At 37.8% G+C, this 15,417-nt stretch overlaps 2 protein-coding genes across 2 annotated transcripts in view; one reads left to right on the forward strand and one right to left on the reverse strand.

The window, feature by feature from the left end:
* Positions 1-7,300, reverse strand: part of LOC100182784 (dynein regulatory complex protein 11-like) — a 12,800-nt gene extending 5,500 nt beyond the window's left edge. The window contains exons 1-12 of the mRNA XM_002129629.5: positions 7,115-7,300; positions 6,748-6,838; positions 6,077-6,163; positions 5,557-5,706; positions 4,844-4,963; positions 4,455-4,646; positions 4,199-4,270; positions 3,630-3,692; positions 3,158-3,303; positions 1,680-1,764; positions 1,218-1,370; positions 132-207 (exon numbers count right to left, since the gene is read on the reverse strand). Of these exons, the coding sequence (XP_002129665.3) occupies positions 132-207; positions 1,218-1,370; positions 1,680-1,764; positions 3,158-3,303; positions 3,630-3,692; positions 4,199-4,270; positions 4,455-4,646; positions 4,844-4,963; positions 5,557-5,706; positions 6,077-6,163; positions 6,748-6,838; positions 7,115-7,125 (1,246 nt within the window). The 5' untranslated portion in view covers positions 7,126-7,300. The remainder of the gene's footprint in view (positions 1-131; positions 208-1,217; positions 1,371-1,679; positions 1,765-3,157; positions 3,304-3,629; positions 3,693-4,198; positions 4,271-4,454; positions 4,647-4,843; positions 4,964-5,556; positions 5,707-6,076; positions 6,164-6,747; positions 6,839-7,114) is intronic.
* A 1,732-nt stretch (positions 7,301-9,032) lies between these two features.
* On the forward strand, positions 9,033-14,162 carry LOC100185151. The gene is made up of 4 exons (XM_002129526.5): positions 9,033-9,049; positions 9,141-9,218; positions 10,575-10,689; positions 12,703-14,162. The coding sequence occupies exon 4, from the start codon at positions 12,707-12,709 to the stop codon at positions 13,226-13,228; it is 522 nt and encodes a 173-aa protein (XP_002129562.1). The 5' UTR covers positions 9,033-9,049; positions 9,141-9,218; positions 10,575-10,689; positions 12,703-12,706; the 3' UTR covers positions 13,229-14,162.
* The last annotated feature ends 1,255 nt before the right edge of the window (positions 14,163-15,417 follow it).

Genomic DNA, 15,417 nt, shown 5'->3' on the forward strand with positions numbered 1-15,417 from the left:
AATTGTGTCTGTGCATGCGCAGTAGCCGATGGGTACCAGATTTCTTGGGAACCAGATTTCCGCGACACCGGCCACGCGAGGATAAAGTAAGTTACATTCATTCATTCATTGCCACAGTTGCCATAACTTACTTTCAAAGTTATTGTGAGCTTCTGATACAGCAGGAATGAACTTGGATTCTTGCATCTTCCAACCTGGCTCTTCCTCCTGTTTAAAGATTTTTTTATAGATAAATATTGAATAACAGTTTTAATAAAGTTAATCTGTTGCTTTTAGTTCGTGAATACAAAATACTTTTTTTTTAGAATTTTGTAAGAAAATTTTCTAATAAATAATTAGGATTTATGGGGAAAGGGAAAAGAGAAGGAAAACGAAAAGGCAAATAAGTATGGCCTAACTGGAGAAATGAGTAATTTACTCATAAAAGTTATTCAAGAATGAAAAAAATAGTAAACATGTTTACGAAACTAATTTTATGGGAAACTGATTTTATAATTGAAGAAGACGAAGTTAAACTATTCATGAATTAATCCTGGCCAGGTAGCTACGCAGATTACAAAAGTTTTGTAAATTACATAGAAATCTTTGTAAGTTGTATAAGAGAAACTAATTATAATAAATTAATAGGAACAAGATGAATAGTAAAAATGAACTGTAATTAATATTCTTGTTCACAATTGCTTAATAATAGAGAAAAGGCTCCTAATGTGTAGCAAAAACAGTGAAAAAATTTTGCTCATATAGATATTTTAGAAGAGAGTTTGGCTTAAAATGTGCAGTGAACTACTTGTGTGTGGACTTCCCAACAAACCTTGATGGGTCGTTTACGAAAACAGACAACACATCTGCATCCCTGGACCCTTTGCCTCATTTTATGCTACACAATGGTTAACCAAATGTTTCAAATATATATTGCTTATAAACAAACCATACTAGCTTTTATGAACAAGATTCTATATGCTAGACAGTGATTTGACATTATCAAAGTCAAAATCAAACTACTATATGTTAAAATTGGTTCTTATATTGTGACATAAATATAAAACCAACTAATTAGATATATATTTTTTTTCAATATACGTTATGCTCATATGTCAATTTTGGGTAAAACGTCGTGTTAGTTTTCTGCACTACCGTATGAAAAATTTCAAAACAATATGACCATTTTCACACTACTATATGCAAATTTCAAAACATTCGTGACATAATTCTCTCACTTCTTCATCTCCATCTCCCTTCTTTCCTTTCTTTCCCTTTTTCCCAGACTTTTTACCCTTCTTCTTCTTGCCACTCTTTTTTCCAGATTTCTTTCCCTTTTTTCCCTTTTTCTTACCTTTGTCTTCTTCCTTTGCTTTGAGCTCTGCCTCCACCTAGAGGCAAAAGATAATTTTCTCAGAACTGAGTCATTGAAATTCACCACAGCATTTAGCAATTGCTACAGCAGCGATATATAACACTGGTCCAAAAAAAGCTGCTGTATTAGCCACTCAACAAATATTGGAGTTGTTAATGCATATTAAACACTCTTAATAATAATATTGCATCCTTAAAAATAGAAATGCAAGAGTTGAGCTTTAGAAGAATTTACGTTCATGCAAGGTGAATTTCAAAACATAGTAATGTGAGGTAAATTTCATTAAGTGAAAATAAAAATAAGATATTAAAACATGTTTTCCCACCTCCTCTGGGGTTTTCTCCCTAAACAGAAGAGCTGATCCTCCATCTTCTTCATCAGGATAATCAGGAAACTTCCCAGTTGCATCTCTACAACAAACATTCAAAACATAAGTAAAAAAGTAAACTCATTTTTATCTGTACTTCATATAACTTTTAATTAACCTTAGGGTTCTTCTTGAATTAAAATGACAAACGAAATATTGGTCTCAACAAGCTTTATGTTCATTTTTGCCAAAATAACTGTTTAAAAAATATTTTTGATAACTGCAGTTATAATTCAAACCAACTCCTAAAAATTTACAAATCAAAACAACTGCCATACAAATATCAAATCAATCTAATTTTTAATGACTGTCAATATTCCATGTAAATTGCAGACACAAAATATTATGATGTCATAGTGTAAAAAATTTGATTGACAGTTTAGGGGTTGGGAGAAAATGCCACTCGCGTTTCCTGTGTAACATGAACAGGCTTTCTGAACTTCCGGTGCCTTTAGAATGCATCGCAACAAAGGCCACTGGGGTGTAAACCATTAAGCAATTGTGTGGTAAACAGACACGCGCTGCGCTGAAGTACCGTGCTAAAGAAAGATCGCATCCAATTATAGAAGCAGGTCCTCCAAGTCACTTGAGTGACATTTTTGCGCTGCGGGGTGCCAGAATTTCGAAATAAGCTTACACAGTTCCAAAGGAAGCGTGTGGCATTTATTGAACTGTCAGTTGGTTTAATACGGTCATTTATCACCAACTGAGAGTGGAGGAGTCACCGTATTTCATCTCAAACTGCAACCGGATGTGAATTACTGACAACAATCGCATTCAAATTTCCTGCAGGAAACAACTCAGCATGGATTGCAGTTTCTCAAGTTTCTCTGTCGTGTGAAACTTGGCACAGCATGAGCTCTTGTCACAAGTTGACCCAACAGACAGTGCCATGCATAAGTGACTAAGAATAGACAACTGACACCACTGCTTCTCTCTGGTTACTCCAGTTCTTCACAGTGGTTTCCTTCCATTAGCCAAACTACAATGGCCGTTTGTTGTTTTTTGCCTCTTACAAAAGAGGTTAAATTTAACTTTTGAGTTCTTGGCATTAAGGCTGCCTTATTTATGACGTGTTTTACTAAAAGCAGTTTAAAATCAAATAACAATAGTCTTAAATTAAACCCCAAAACACACAAAAAAAGTAAATATATACAAAATGATTTTAGTTTGCTTCTTTTGCTACAATGCATAATATAATAAATACATTTTCTTCTCTGGTATAAAATCATACATCTTTTTATACCAATGGTTCGCGTGCCATTTGTTAAGATTGATATAAAAAAAGTTAAAGATTAATTTAAAACGAAAAAAAAACAATATAATTTTGTCTCTACTATTTTTCCTTATTTTTTAAATACATATACATTAAAAGTACATTGAAAATGCATGAGTCCTATTTTTATGTTATAATTTTAAATAGTAGTTACTGTCACCTGCATTCAATAAACCATTGCCGTATTTGATCTTGCATCGTTTCCTTGATATCTGGACCTTCTACTTGTCGTATTTTCTCTTTTATCGTAACCAACGCTTGTTGGTATTCAACCTCATTCTCTTCTTGTGTGATATGTCGGTCAGCCTAAAAGCAAACTTTCTTATTTGCCTATAAATTTAAAAAAAAATATTACATGAAAAAAATATTATTTTATATTTATAGATTAAAAAAACACCAAAAAAATGTTTTATATAAGAACATTTTCTATACCAACAGTCTGATACTTCTGAATTTGCATTTTTATTGTTACCAAGTCTATGTGATTTACTTGTATTTCTAGTAAGACCTTAATTGAAAACACCCAACACCTTTTAAGTACAATAATTTGATGCATACAATTCTCAGTATTAAAAATGCAGACACAATTTTTTTTCACACCAGTATACAACTTTAAACACCAAATATCTAACCTCAGTTTTCTCAGCAAATGCTTGAGGAGTAATCTTCTTTGTCTTTACTTCTTTACCAGGAACCTGTGGTAAGAACCGCAAAGTAAAATTATGTTTATGCACAAGCGAGCGAAATGGAATAAAAAAAACATTTCAAGGTTAATTGAATCTTGTTCCACTAAAGATGTGATATTGGATTGTCTAAAGCAGCATTTCCTAAACTGGGGAAATTTACCCCTTGGGGTAAATTCCTCGTATTTAGAGGGTAAATGAGCTACCAATCAAAATCCATATCAGTAGACATGACAGAAAAATTGTTGTAATTATAATGTGAACGACTTGTTGCCAAAGGCAATCGCATCCGTCGAATTAAATGTAACTGATGTAATTAGTTGTTTTCGCTTTTTAATAAATGAGCTCCATATTACATATTGGGGGTAAATCTGATAAGCATCACTGTTGAAAGGGTAAAGAATACAAAAAAGTTAAAGAACCACTGGTCTAAAGGACAGTAAAACTAAATAGAACATCAACTAACTTTAATAGTAAAAAAATGATGTACCCCCCCACCATACTATATTGTAACGTACCATGCCGATGAAAACCATTTCTTCTTCTCTTTCTCTCCTTGTAACTTTCCGTTGAACAAAACCTTTCCAAATCTACAGAGACAAAGTATATATACCTTTAACTCATCATACAGTTCAGTAAACCCACATTTTCAAACTTAATCCATGAAATTTCTTATAAATGCTTAAACATGATAAAATAAGTTTTAGAAAAAAATTAGACAAACAAAATATTTTCTATAAAAGTTTTTGTTTAAAAAAGATGTGAGTGGCCGACCTTTTGGATCCTTGTTGCAGCCAGGTCAGGGTCAAGAGTAGGAGCTCCTCTTTGAGCAGCAAGCTTCTCTCTCTCTTCCTCCAGCCGAATCTCTCTCATGAATTTTGCTCTCAATCGCCCCTGCCGCGCACGCTCATGGATCTGCACGAGGCGAATCGCTTCCTCAAACGACATCTTCTTCGCTTCTCGGTCCTGTTTAGAAGTCACAAAGAAGATATTATTATTTCACAAACTCTCCAAAAAAATTCACAAAAAAATTATTTTACACAAAGAAACACAGAAATTCTTAATTCACAAAATATCAAATAAAATACAAAAATCGACCCTTTTGGGGTAATAGGCCTGTACTGGCCCAATTTTTATTGTTAGGTTAACAGAAATAACAATACCGAGTCTTTCACTGCGGGTCCCATTTTGGAGAGAATCTTGCCCAACAACTGTTCTCTGTCCTGCAGAACTTTTTTCCGCTCGTAAAGAAAATACTTTGGGATTGGAATTTCAATATCATTCTATCAGAAAAACACAAGCAAAGATTAATTTTAAAGAAAGTAACATATTTGTCCACTATAACGCAGACATTCTAAAGAGGTAATAATTAAAATAAACCACAAAAATAGATAAAATTCCTTTTTAACTAAAAAAAACTAATCAATTGAATTGAAACCCTGCATCTATTTGTCCGGCGCCGTGGCAAAGTAGTTAGCGCGCCTGCCTGTAACCCAGAGGTAACGGGTTTAAGGCTCGATGCTGCTACCATTGTTGGCGTATGTGTCCTTGGGCAAGACGGCAATTGCTCCAACCCAGTGGTCACTAATGGGTTGTCCAAATTATCAAATAATCACCCACAAAGTAACATACATGGTAACTCTTAAGCTGGCACGAGGTGTTAAACCCGTGTGTGATAACGACTGTCGTTTTCCGGCCACGCGAGGATAAGGTAAGTTACATTCATTCATTCATAATGTAATGTTTGGGAATCACAAAATCAGGAATCAACATTTTTAAGCATCATGTGTTTTAGTACTTTATGCCTAAAACAGCTTTTACTTTGCTGTTAGGTGTCTATATCAAAAACATTACACTTATGTCTGTATCAACTTACAGGTGTCAGCTTAAGATCTGAAAGAATGTCATCAAAATAATGAAACTCTGAGAATTCCAGGTTCACCATCTCATCCTTAACTTCAAGCAATCTTCCCATAGTCCCGTCTAAAACTTGACGAAGAATCCGACGTTTTTGTGGATGTACGATCTAATAAAAATACACCAGTGACATTTCCATAACTACATCAAAATTTGTCTTTAGCTGACATTGGGGCAATATATACCGCAAATCGGGTTTATAATATTGCATCTAATTTAGAAACAGTGATGCCTGATCTAGTGGTTCTTAAATATTAAAAACACATACACACCTAAATCTACTGTGCAGTGTCTGTGACAACTAAATTTTAAAAGCTTTAAATTAATTTTACATAATTACACTTCAGACTTTTTGTAAGTTCCTGGTAAAAAAAGCATGGAACCTTAACAACCCAACACTTACAATCTTATTTCCTTGTTTATATAGCTGCCAGTGCATATAATAGGCATTCAAATATAACAACTAAACACATCCCTACCTGATCATATGAAGATTCAAGTTTCCTGAATATTTGCACATATTTTATGTACAGTGTTGCAAGCTTCTGGAAGACTGTGAGTCTATCCTGTTTAAAACATTCCATGTAAGAGCTTAAGAACAATTATCCTATGTAGGTGAGGGACTAAAGCATGGCACATCATGGGAACAGATATTTAGGTAAGAGTTGGCCCATTATTATCCCAACACCCAGGGTGCTTCATCCCATTAGTGACCACTGGGTTGGAGCAATAATGCCAAGTGTGTTGCCCGATGGTACACATGTCATCAATATTATCATTCTCCAGCATCAGATATTTTGCATAGTCATCAGTTCATGTGCTTATCAAAATAGAGTTAACATATTTTAGTGCAATATTGTAAAATCATGTTAATAACATAATTTCGAGAACTTTATTGCACTATTACCAGTTACCACCAAAAACTGTAAAAATAATTCGCCAAAAAAGATTAGGCTCTCCAAAGTAAACTGTCCTTCTACCATATTTTCTTTACTCGCATAATCCGATTGACAACCAACCTCCTACAACAGATACCACGCTCATAATGTTTTGCGTGGTAACTTTGTTCTTAAAGGTAAATATATGAGCACTTACATGCATATATTAGTTACCATACAAAAAGACTAATAGTGTTTCACTGATAAATCACCTTTTCTGGCTTAGGTGGTTCAGCTGGTACCTCTTGCACAAGCAAATCATTTATAGTGCTGTTAGCTTCCCTCCAAAGCTGGTTATAAGTGCTAAAATATAAACACATTTAATTGCTGCTGTTATTCTATGAGGACAAACATGCTTATGTGGGGTTGTACAAGCTTAAGATTCTGAAGGGTTCTATGACTTATGATTCAATTGTATGTGAAAGTGAAACACAAGTATATATAGATTAACAAATGTTGACAAAACATAATCCTTGTTAGGAAAACTGTAATTCTACACGTCCAAACAAATTATTCCTGGTGCAATCAGCGATGATAATCGGAAAACTTCAGAATATTGCACCGCATGCCAAAAAATACCTGTGAGACATCTTTATGTTAAGTGTTTAGCACCCTGTTGCCTTCATTTGCTGCTGTCGCAACGAACAAATCATTAAACTTTTAATAGCAATAGCTCTGTTAACTTGTTAGAGCTCAGGAACAACTTAAAACTATAAGCCTAAAAGAAAGGAAATTGACGAATGTCTGCAAAATTTTCCAACAAATGGCGTCGCGGTACCATGGTAATTTAACCACAAATCAGTCATCCGTGAATAAGTTTTCTCGTCCCCGAGCTAGCAACAAACAACTGTCGGAATAAAATTTCCCTCAACGTTAGTTAAATCGTTTTCTAAATCCAGAACTATTGAAAATTCAACAGTTTCATAGTTATTTAACTCTTAAAAAAGTATTACTTTCGGATTTAAGTTAATGACGACTCTATAAATAGTTAACGTGAAAAAGGCATTTTTACGCACTTTTCAAACAATACTAAAGCAACACCAAACGAATAATACGAATGTTGCTCCAAAACTATGATACCTACTTAAAAGTAATAAAGACCGCAACATCTTCTGATCTTGTGCGGCTGCCGTTTATAATTAATACCACAATGATATAACTTTCCACCAAAACAATTATGCTCCAGCTCCGAACAAATCAACACGGTGTGTAAAAACTATATGACAGTTGTTTATTAAGTTGGTACAGAATAGATTATAAAGGGGTGTAAAATGTTCTCAGATAACCCCAACTGTGGTTGCAGCTTATCTGATGACGTCAGCCAATGATAAGGTAAATCATTCTATAAAAATGCGTCCGGTTGACGGCATACCAGATCTGTTGGTATAAAGGATTTATCCCTTGGGAAATAATCGGGAAGTGAATTGACGTCATTGTGTGCTTTTTATCACTCACCAAAATTCACCTTCAAACCGGAAAACAAAATCCTGGACTCTAATCTAAAAAGGAGAAGGAATTCTTTAGGCATGCGCGGTCCATCGCGTAGATTGATGATACCACGCGTTGCTATTTCCACCTCAGGATTAAGGTCTTATTATTCTGTAAAGCAGTAGACATGGTTGCGTCTTTTTCACTCGTAAGTGATTGACTGATGTTAAACAGGACCAAACTCCGCTATGCACCAGCGCGACCTGCCCTTTTGACATTGGACACCCGAAACCCCATGATTTAATCCAGATTACGTGAAGAGAACCTTTCCAGACATGACTTAACTTTTGGTACACAGACTCGACAGTACAGTAGAACCAGGCAGCCGTGCAAGTGCTGCTCTATGCGTACGAGGTAAGGAGAGAAATCGCTGTTATTGAAGTTTACAAGTTGGTGAGAACGCTTCTCTGTTGAGCGATTACGTAACGAAGACGTTTTTTTTCATTCCGCTACGTTTATAAGCCGCGCTACGAGGCGACGACACTCAGAGCTTAGTCGCAGGTGCTCGGCTAAGGCGGTAGCAAAAAGACTGATATTAACAATAGACAGAATACATCAAAAAGTTCGTATTCGAACACTTTTTAAAAGAATAAAACGATCCTAGTTTTAGGGCAGGTGAAAATGTTAAGGTTATCTAAATAATTAAAACGTTTTAGAGCGTTTTTACATCAGAACAGAATATGGTTAACAGGGTATAATAAGTTTGTCTGTGTCAAACAGTCACTGCGCGTGTGTTGTATTATTATTTTGCGTTTAAGTTTACCTATGTTTTTATTAGAACTGTTATACCTTTTTATCGGGGCGGTGTGTAGAAATAATGTGGTATAACACATCGGCAATTTTGTTTTTCCTAACCCGAGAAAAAATCACCCAACTCCCGCCATTTCCAAAAACATTACTCGATAACTGAAAAATTCATAATTCATTTTTTTTGACAGAGATTTATCTTAGCTGGATGTTTTAATGGAAATTAAACAACGATATGGGAATGCCACAAGAATACGGGAAACCAGTTAATCTGCTCAGGTCAGAAATCAATTACAATATTACAGACATACTTAATATGCAAATAAACTATTAGTCGGAATTTACAATAATAAATTTTTTTTCGTTTCAGATACGCAAGCCAGCTGTCAATCATCTCTAAGTTTATTGCTTGTCAATCAAACAGCGAGGGGAATATTTTTAGGCACCGGTAAGTTTCACGAGTGATCTTAGCCGCACGTATGCGTGTAAAAGCAGGCACCATTGTGTGCATAATATTACGGTTTTTGGAAACGAAGAGCTGTTTTTATTTTGGCCTGAAATAAACGTGATTGACAAGCGTACAATTATAGCGTTTTCGGCCATTTAACCCTTCACAGTAACGCTGTTGTAGAAAACTTTGCAAGCTTGATGTGCATTTTATCTTTAGGCAGCGATCTTTTATTGCCAAGACCTACGAGCAAACTCCGCGAAGTTTCAAAACTCGTGCGGTTGAAACTGGATCTTGTAATCGGCGATATGAAAATTCCGGACTGCCTTAAGATTTTATAAGCGCGCGCACCTGTTCGGGTTGCTGCGCGTGTCAGCCTGCGATGCGGACTTTGCAGCTTTTATGAGTTAATTGAATGGATCGGATCTCATTTATCAGATATTCAGCATTATGCCTGACGGAATGACAGCTTTTGTGAGACCAGCGGTTTTTCGCTTTTGTTCGGCGGACATAGAACGCAAACTGGGTTGATTGATTTCGTTTGAATTCGACTTGCAATTGTGAAAAATCCTGCGAAAACTTCCTTAATCGTGAGATGTCTAGACAAGCTCAAACATCGAGCGACTTTTCCCGGCAGGCGGGTGCCGAAAATGAGGGTTGTTCGCCGCGAATTATAACGACAAATGGTGTTTAGACTAACAGCGGTGACGTTGAACGTTATGCTCGTTAAAGTCAAACGGGATTATGTTTACTCAAAAGATTTGACTGTCGTGGCCACAGAGTGCTGAGCCGTGAACCCTGCGTTATCTGAGTGATTCGTCACGCGCAGGTGAACACGTGCAGCTGAGCTGATGACGGTAAGTCAACAGGCGCGATCGAGCGTAACGAAAACAAAAACCGATCATCTATGACGGCGCGAATGACTGTTTACGAAAGCAAGAATCTTGATTGTGTACTTGGCATTATTCGGGAGGCCTTCGCATGCCACTCCACGCAAACGGCATCCATGTTAATTGGATTCCAGCAGCGAAGTCAAAACACTCGACATTTTCGAAAGATAAACTCTCATGCGATCAGTTTTCCAAGCACGCCACAGCGGAACAAATTCGGCTGTAATACAAATCAGCGTAACTCTTCAGGTATCAGATGACGCTTTTACAAAACCATTTAATTTTTACTGATCGTGTACCTGAAATTAATGCACTGCGCATTAAAAGATCGTTATGACCGAGAAAGCGTTTAGGAGACTTTTACACACGAGTTTTCGCAAGCACGTATACAAATATTCACTTCTTCAAAGCGTAAATCTTCATTAAAGAAATCTTAAAGTAATGAAAATGTTATTTGAAATTTCAGCAGGGAGTTGTACGTGGGAGAATGTAAATCATGAATGGACGGAGTCAGAAGTTGACGGTTGTAAGACATGCAAGTGTACGATACTGGATGGTGATCTGTTCGAAGAATGTAGAACGTAAGAGCATTTTATTTCAACTTGGCCAAATACATGTCATAAAATTTAATGAAAAATTATAGTAAAATGTGTTATAACGTAATGGTTGCTTTAAACGGGAGTTGTGTAAGAGTTAGAATGAACTATGCCTGTGGCGTGAGCATAATTTAAATGAATCAAAAGCGCAGCATAACCATACATTTATTGTTTGATGTATAGTAAGAGGGGGGAAAATGGGACACCTTTTCATTCAATTTTCTCATCCCATTTGGTAGTAAACAAAGAACATTCAAAGAATTATTAAACCGTATCCTCACGACTTCCTTAGACCGTTGTTAATTGTTTAAATCACGATCATGATATTTGGACATTATGTGTTAAAGGTGTCCCATCTTCCCCCATCCTACTATATAGTCGTAATAGCTAAGCCTTGTAACTCACACCGTAAGAACGAAGACGAATTCTATGCTGGCGATTAATATAATAGGAGTGTTCAGTGGTAGTTTATATGAATGTGTTGAAAGAAACTAAGGCGGGATTTGCCGACACGATATTAAATACTCATCTCACAATTTGTTTGGTCGCACGTCGCGTAAGGTCCTTTGGCGGAATGCGGGTTTCGGGCAAATGCAAATACCTTGCTTTCGTAGGTGCGACTTGCTTGCGATTTTGAAAGCGTAAAATTGGGACTTGACTATGGAGACGAAAAGACTTTACCAGCTTTTGGAATTCCGGCGGTTTAAGCAACAGAAAAGGCATTTCCGGCGTTCGGGGGCTTAAGAAAATATTTTCCGTTGAACGCACTTGTCCTTCGTGTAGACAACACACGATTGCATTCAAACTGGTTGTTAGTTTTATGGTAATATCAAAGTTGTCACACGTGAACGTAAAACACGCGGCATGAAAAAAATCAATTCACATGCGGCGCATAGGTATATAGGAGCAGAGTTCGGGGTCGCCTTTTACGAGCCAATGCAGAGACTAGAATGCTTCTTTGTTCGGTCACAAGGCGGCCCATTGTCCCGCGGAAGCCAGGCGGAGCTGTCAGGGACACCGTGAAGTTTTATTGACGGTTTTTGGTCGGCCGATTATTGGCAAATGCTTAACTACCTTGGCCACTGCAATGTTTGCTCAATGCTCGAAAACACGGACGCTTTTCTAATCCGCGCGATTTAATTCGAAGCTGTTTGAAGTGGAGGTCGCGAGGTGTTTGTTTAATCGCCATCTCTCGTTATGCGAAGATGCACTAACAAAGCCAGTCTTGTGCGCAAAACAATAGCCGAGAATTAATGTTCGTTCCCGGCGAAACTGTTTGCTCACGTAAATAAACAAGTCGTAAAGTCGAGCTGGTAAGTACATCGGACAAGAAGACGTTTGTTTCGCCGGCTATTCGGCCGCGAAATGCCGCCCGAATTCCTTAGGCCCCGATGCTTCATTAACGCAGAAATTAAAGGCAAACACAAATGCAATATAAGCACGGTTCGAACGACAAAAGCTACTGATAAGTCGCAGTGATTGAACACTTGGAATATAGCTTATTCGATACCGCTAACAAACCGTGCGCTTGTTACCCAAAACTCTTATCGGCCGGAATGCTTACCGAGCTGCACAGCAGGACAATACATTCAAGAAACATCCACTTAGTCTGTTTGCTAAAGCAATATTGTGGCGTTGTTCGTAAACAAACGAACGAACGCCTTAAAAACCACTTGAAGTAAATTTGAGATAAAATTCCTGTGTCATTGAGTTGTTTAACCCGTCCCTGAACTTAGAATATTGCGTGGAAATTTGACCAGAGGAAGGGCGAACAAAGACAGTCCGGTTAAAATTGTCATATGCCCAAAAATTCAATTATATTCTCACCTCCGTCATTGATTTGTCTGAGCGTTATTGCGGTCTGTGGTAACGCATACGCAAGCGTGTGGTTTAAGATCTATATGTGTATTCCCATGGGATGCATTAAAGCATATTCATGGCACCATGCCCAACACGAGTGTCTGATGTAATTTCACACGATCATCTTTTTATTGCCAGGGTTATGCGACCAACTGCTTGGCCGTCCGAGTGCGACCGGATCAGAAGAGGATGCGAGTACATCATCCGGATGAAGAGCAACCCGAATAAGGTGTGTCCTGGCTGGGCGTTCACAAGCTACATCTACTGGGTCCGGGTATCCGGTTATTCGTGGGACAACGGGGTTAGAGTGGATGGAACTCCAAGGAGGGTGGTGTCAGAACCTCACCCTGACTTTGACGATAGTCAGTCGACGGTCGTGCTGGTCCCATCCCGCCCTGGGATTGCGACTGGACCGACGGACCAGACATCAATGGTTCCGCTAAACACTACAGCAGCGGTGGTGCAGATAGTCTCGCCTTCCCCGGTCGAGCCTTCGCGACCGAGAAAGAAGCTCCGCTGTCGGAAAAGACGAAAATCAAAACGATGTCGGAATAAGAATAAGAAAAATAAAAGGCGTAAAAAAGGGAAGAGGAAGAAGAGCAAAAAGAGCAACCGTACAGCAGGTCTTTTGGGCAAGCGATCGGCGCCGGACGTTTCCACGTGATCGTCGAATTCATCTTATATACCAAACAAACTTCTACCTTTAATCTCAAACACACGGTACCTTAACGTTAAAGTTCATGTGGTGGAGGCGGCCTGACGGCGGATATAAGCGCCATTTTTCAATAACCGAGCATTGCGAAGAAGTTCGTGCTTATAGAGTATAAATTTATTCGCCCATTCGCCGAAATAACCACTGTGGACTCGCTTGCTTTATTTCTGTCAGTATTCAACCGTTTAGTAGCTGTACATCTCCTTTCGAAGTGACTCATATAGTAAATCCGGCAAGCGACCTATATTTAAAGTGTGTATCAGCAGTCACGCTGCTTTAATATACACCCATGTATACATAAAACCTTTCAAACGCGCCCTTCAAAAACCATGTTGTAAGTTCATTTCTATTTCAGCTAATCCCCTCTTTCCGCTTAAAACCCTCAAGCCCATGCTTTCAAAGCGCCAGTAATTCGGATGTGATTACAGGCGTGGACTGTACCCAGTGAATAACGCATCAGTAGTATGATCCATTCAGACATAGGGTTTATAGATGGCACCTATATTTGGATCAGTCGGGGCAATATTGGGTTCAAATCTTAAGATGGCACGGGTTCTTTCGGATTTAGAATGTCAGCTTTGGAAGGGACTGGGGTTATTGGGAAAAGTTACAAGATACTCTTATCGTGTCAGTATACATTTTTATGTGTGTTTTGTGCTATGCCTATTTTGCTCTATATAAGATGTGCCCAACAGACCTACGTTAAGTTATATCGGCAATCATTTTGAAGACAATGGGTGCAATGTTTCGCTGCACTGGCGAAGGATCCGTTCTCTGTTTGATTTTTCAACCCTCACCGCCCGTGATTTAACCGTATATTGTTTGAGTCGCTATTCCCCGCTTGTAAAGTTGGCGAGCTGTGTAAATAAAAGTTTGAGAACCTGTATTCTGTGCTTGTGATTAGCCTTTCAGTAAAGGCAGGACAATCGTCTCTAACAATTCAATGATATTAGGCAGAGATATTTACCTTCGTTGTTGGGAGAAATGGGTCCCAGTTATAATAAAGCTATACGGGTATTACAACATAAAATTCATACCTGCCCGCTACATGAGCCGGATTTATGGGAGAGCCTCTCCAGCAACAGAGATTTTGTTTGTGAACATAGGAAGTAATAAATAAATCGCATGGTAGCTTTATAATACCAACCCTGCCATCTAGTCTGATTTACAAGGGCAAAAGCACAGGTGGTGTACACTCTACCGCAGTTGCTAAGCTGAGACAACAAAAATAATTCAAACTGATTATAAAATACGGCAGGGTATATAAGACTGCATCTAATAAGGGCATCTGTTATAAGTTATACTCTGTTCTGATTTTCTTTAAAGCCGTCGAGTTTATATTAGATTAGGGAAAACAGTAAAACACATAGTAGTATGGGGGAAGATGGGACAACTTTTATTCTATTTTCTTGTCCCATTTGGTAGCAAACAAAAAACATTCAAAGAAATGTAAAACCGTTTCCTCACGACGCTTCGGCCGTTGTTAATTGTTTAAAACACGATCAGGATATTTAAATATTATGTGATAAAGGTGTCCCGTCTTCCCCAACGCTCCCGTACGTTTTAAAAAGTTGTCATGTTCACAAATAAGGAATTCAAGTAAATTTAAGATTCGAATGCGGAAATGAATACTTTTCTCGGATAAATCCTGCAAAGACCACAATTCATAAGATGACAACATTTATCGTTTGTTTATAAATTCGAAACCAGACAGTCAAAACAACAAAATGGTTCCTCTGCCGAAACAGACGAAACAATGTCATTGTTTAGCGTACGTCATACAATGTTATGACGACGGTGAAAATTCGGGGCAATGAGTAACACTTCCTTTTGTAAAGATATATCCACAAAAGTGTTACCACCAAAACGAGCGGAAATTTTCGAACAAGAACGACCATTATCAAGTCTTCAGTTTGAGGTCAAAATGTGTGTTTTTTCATCAACAATTTTGACGCGTTTTCGTCCGGATTACAGTATCCAATGTCACTTTACAAACCGAAAATTAGATTTTCGCGATTAATTAGCAGAACCACTCACAATTAGTGTATAGGGTGGTCCGGGTGGGATGTCGGCTTTTATTTGTCGGTAATCTGATTACGTCAAACGAATTTTCAATTCAGTTGAAAAAGCAGAACCAAAAA

Source organism: Ciona intestinalis, unplaced genomic scaffold, assembly GCF_000224145.3.
Source record: "Ciona intestinalis unplaced genomic scaffold, KH HT000016.2, whole genome shotgun sequence".
Lineage (NCBI taxonomy): Eukaryota > Metazoa > Chordata > Ascidiacea > Phlebobranchia > Cionidae > Ciona > Ciona intestinalis.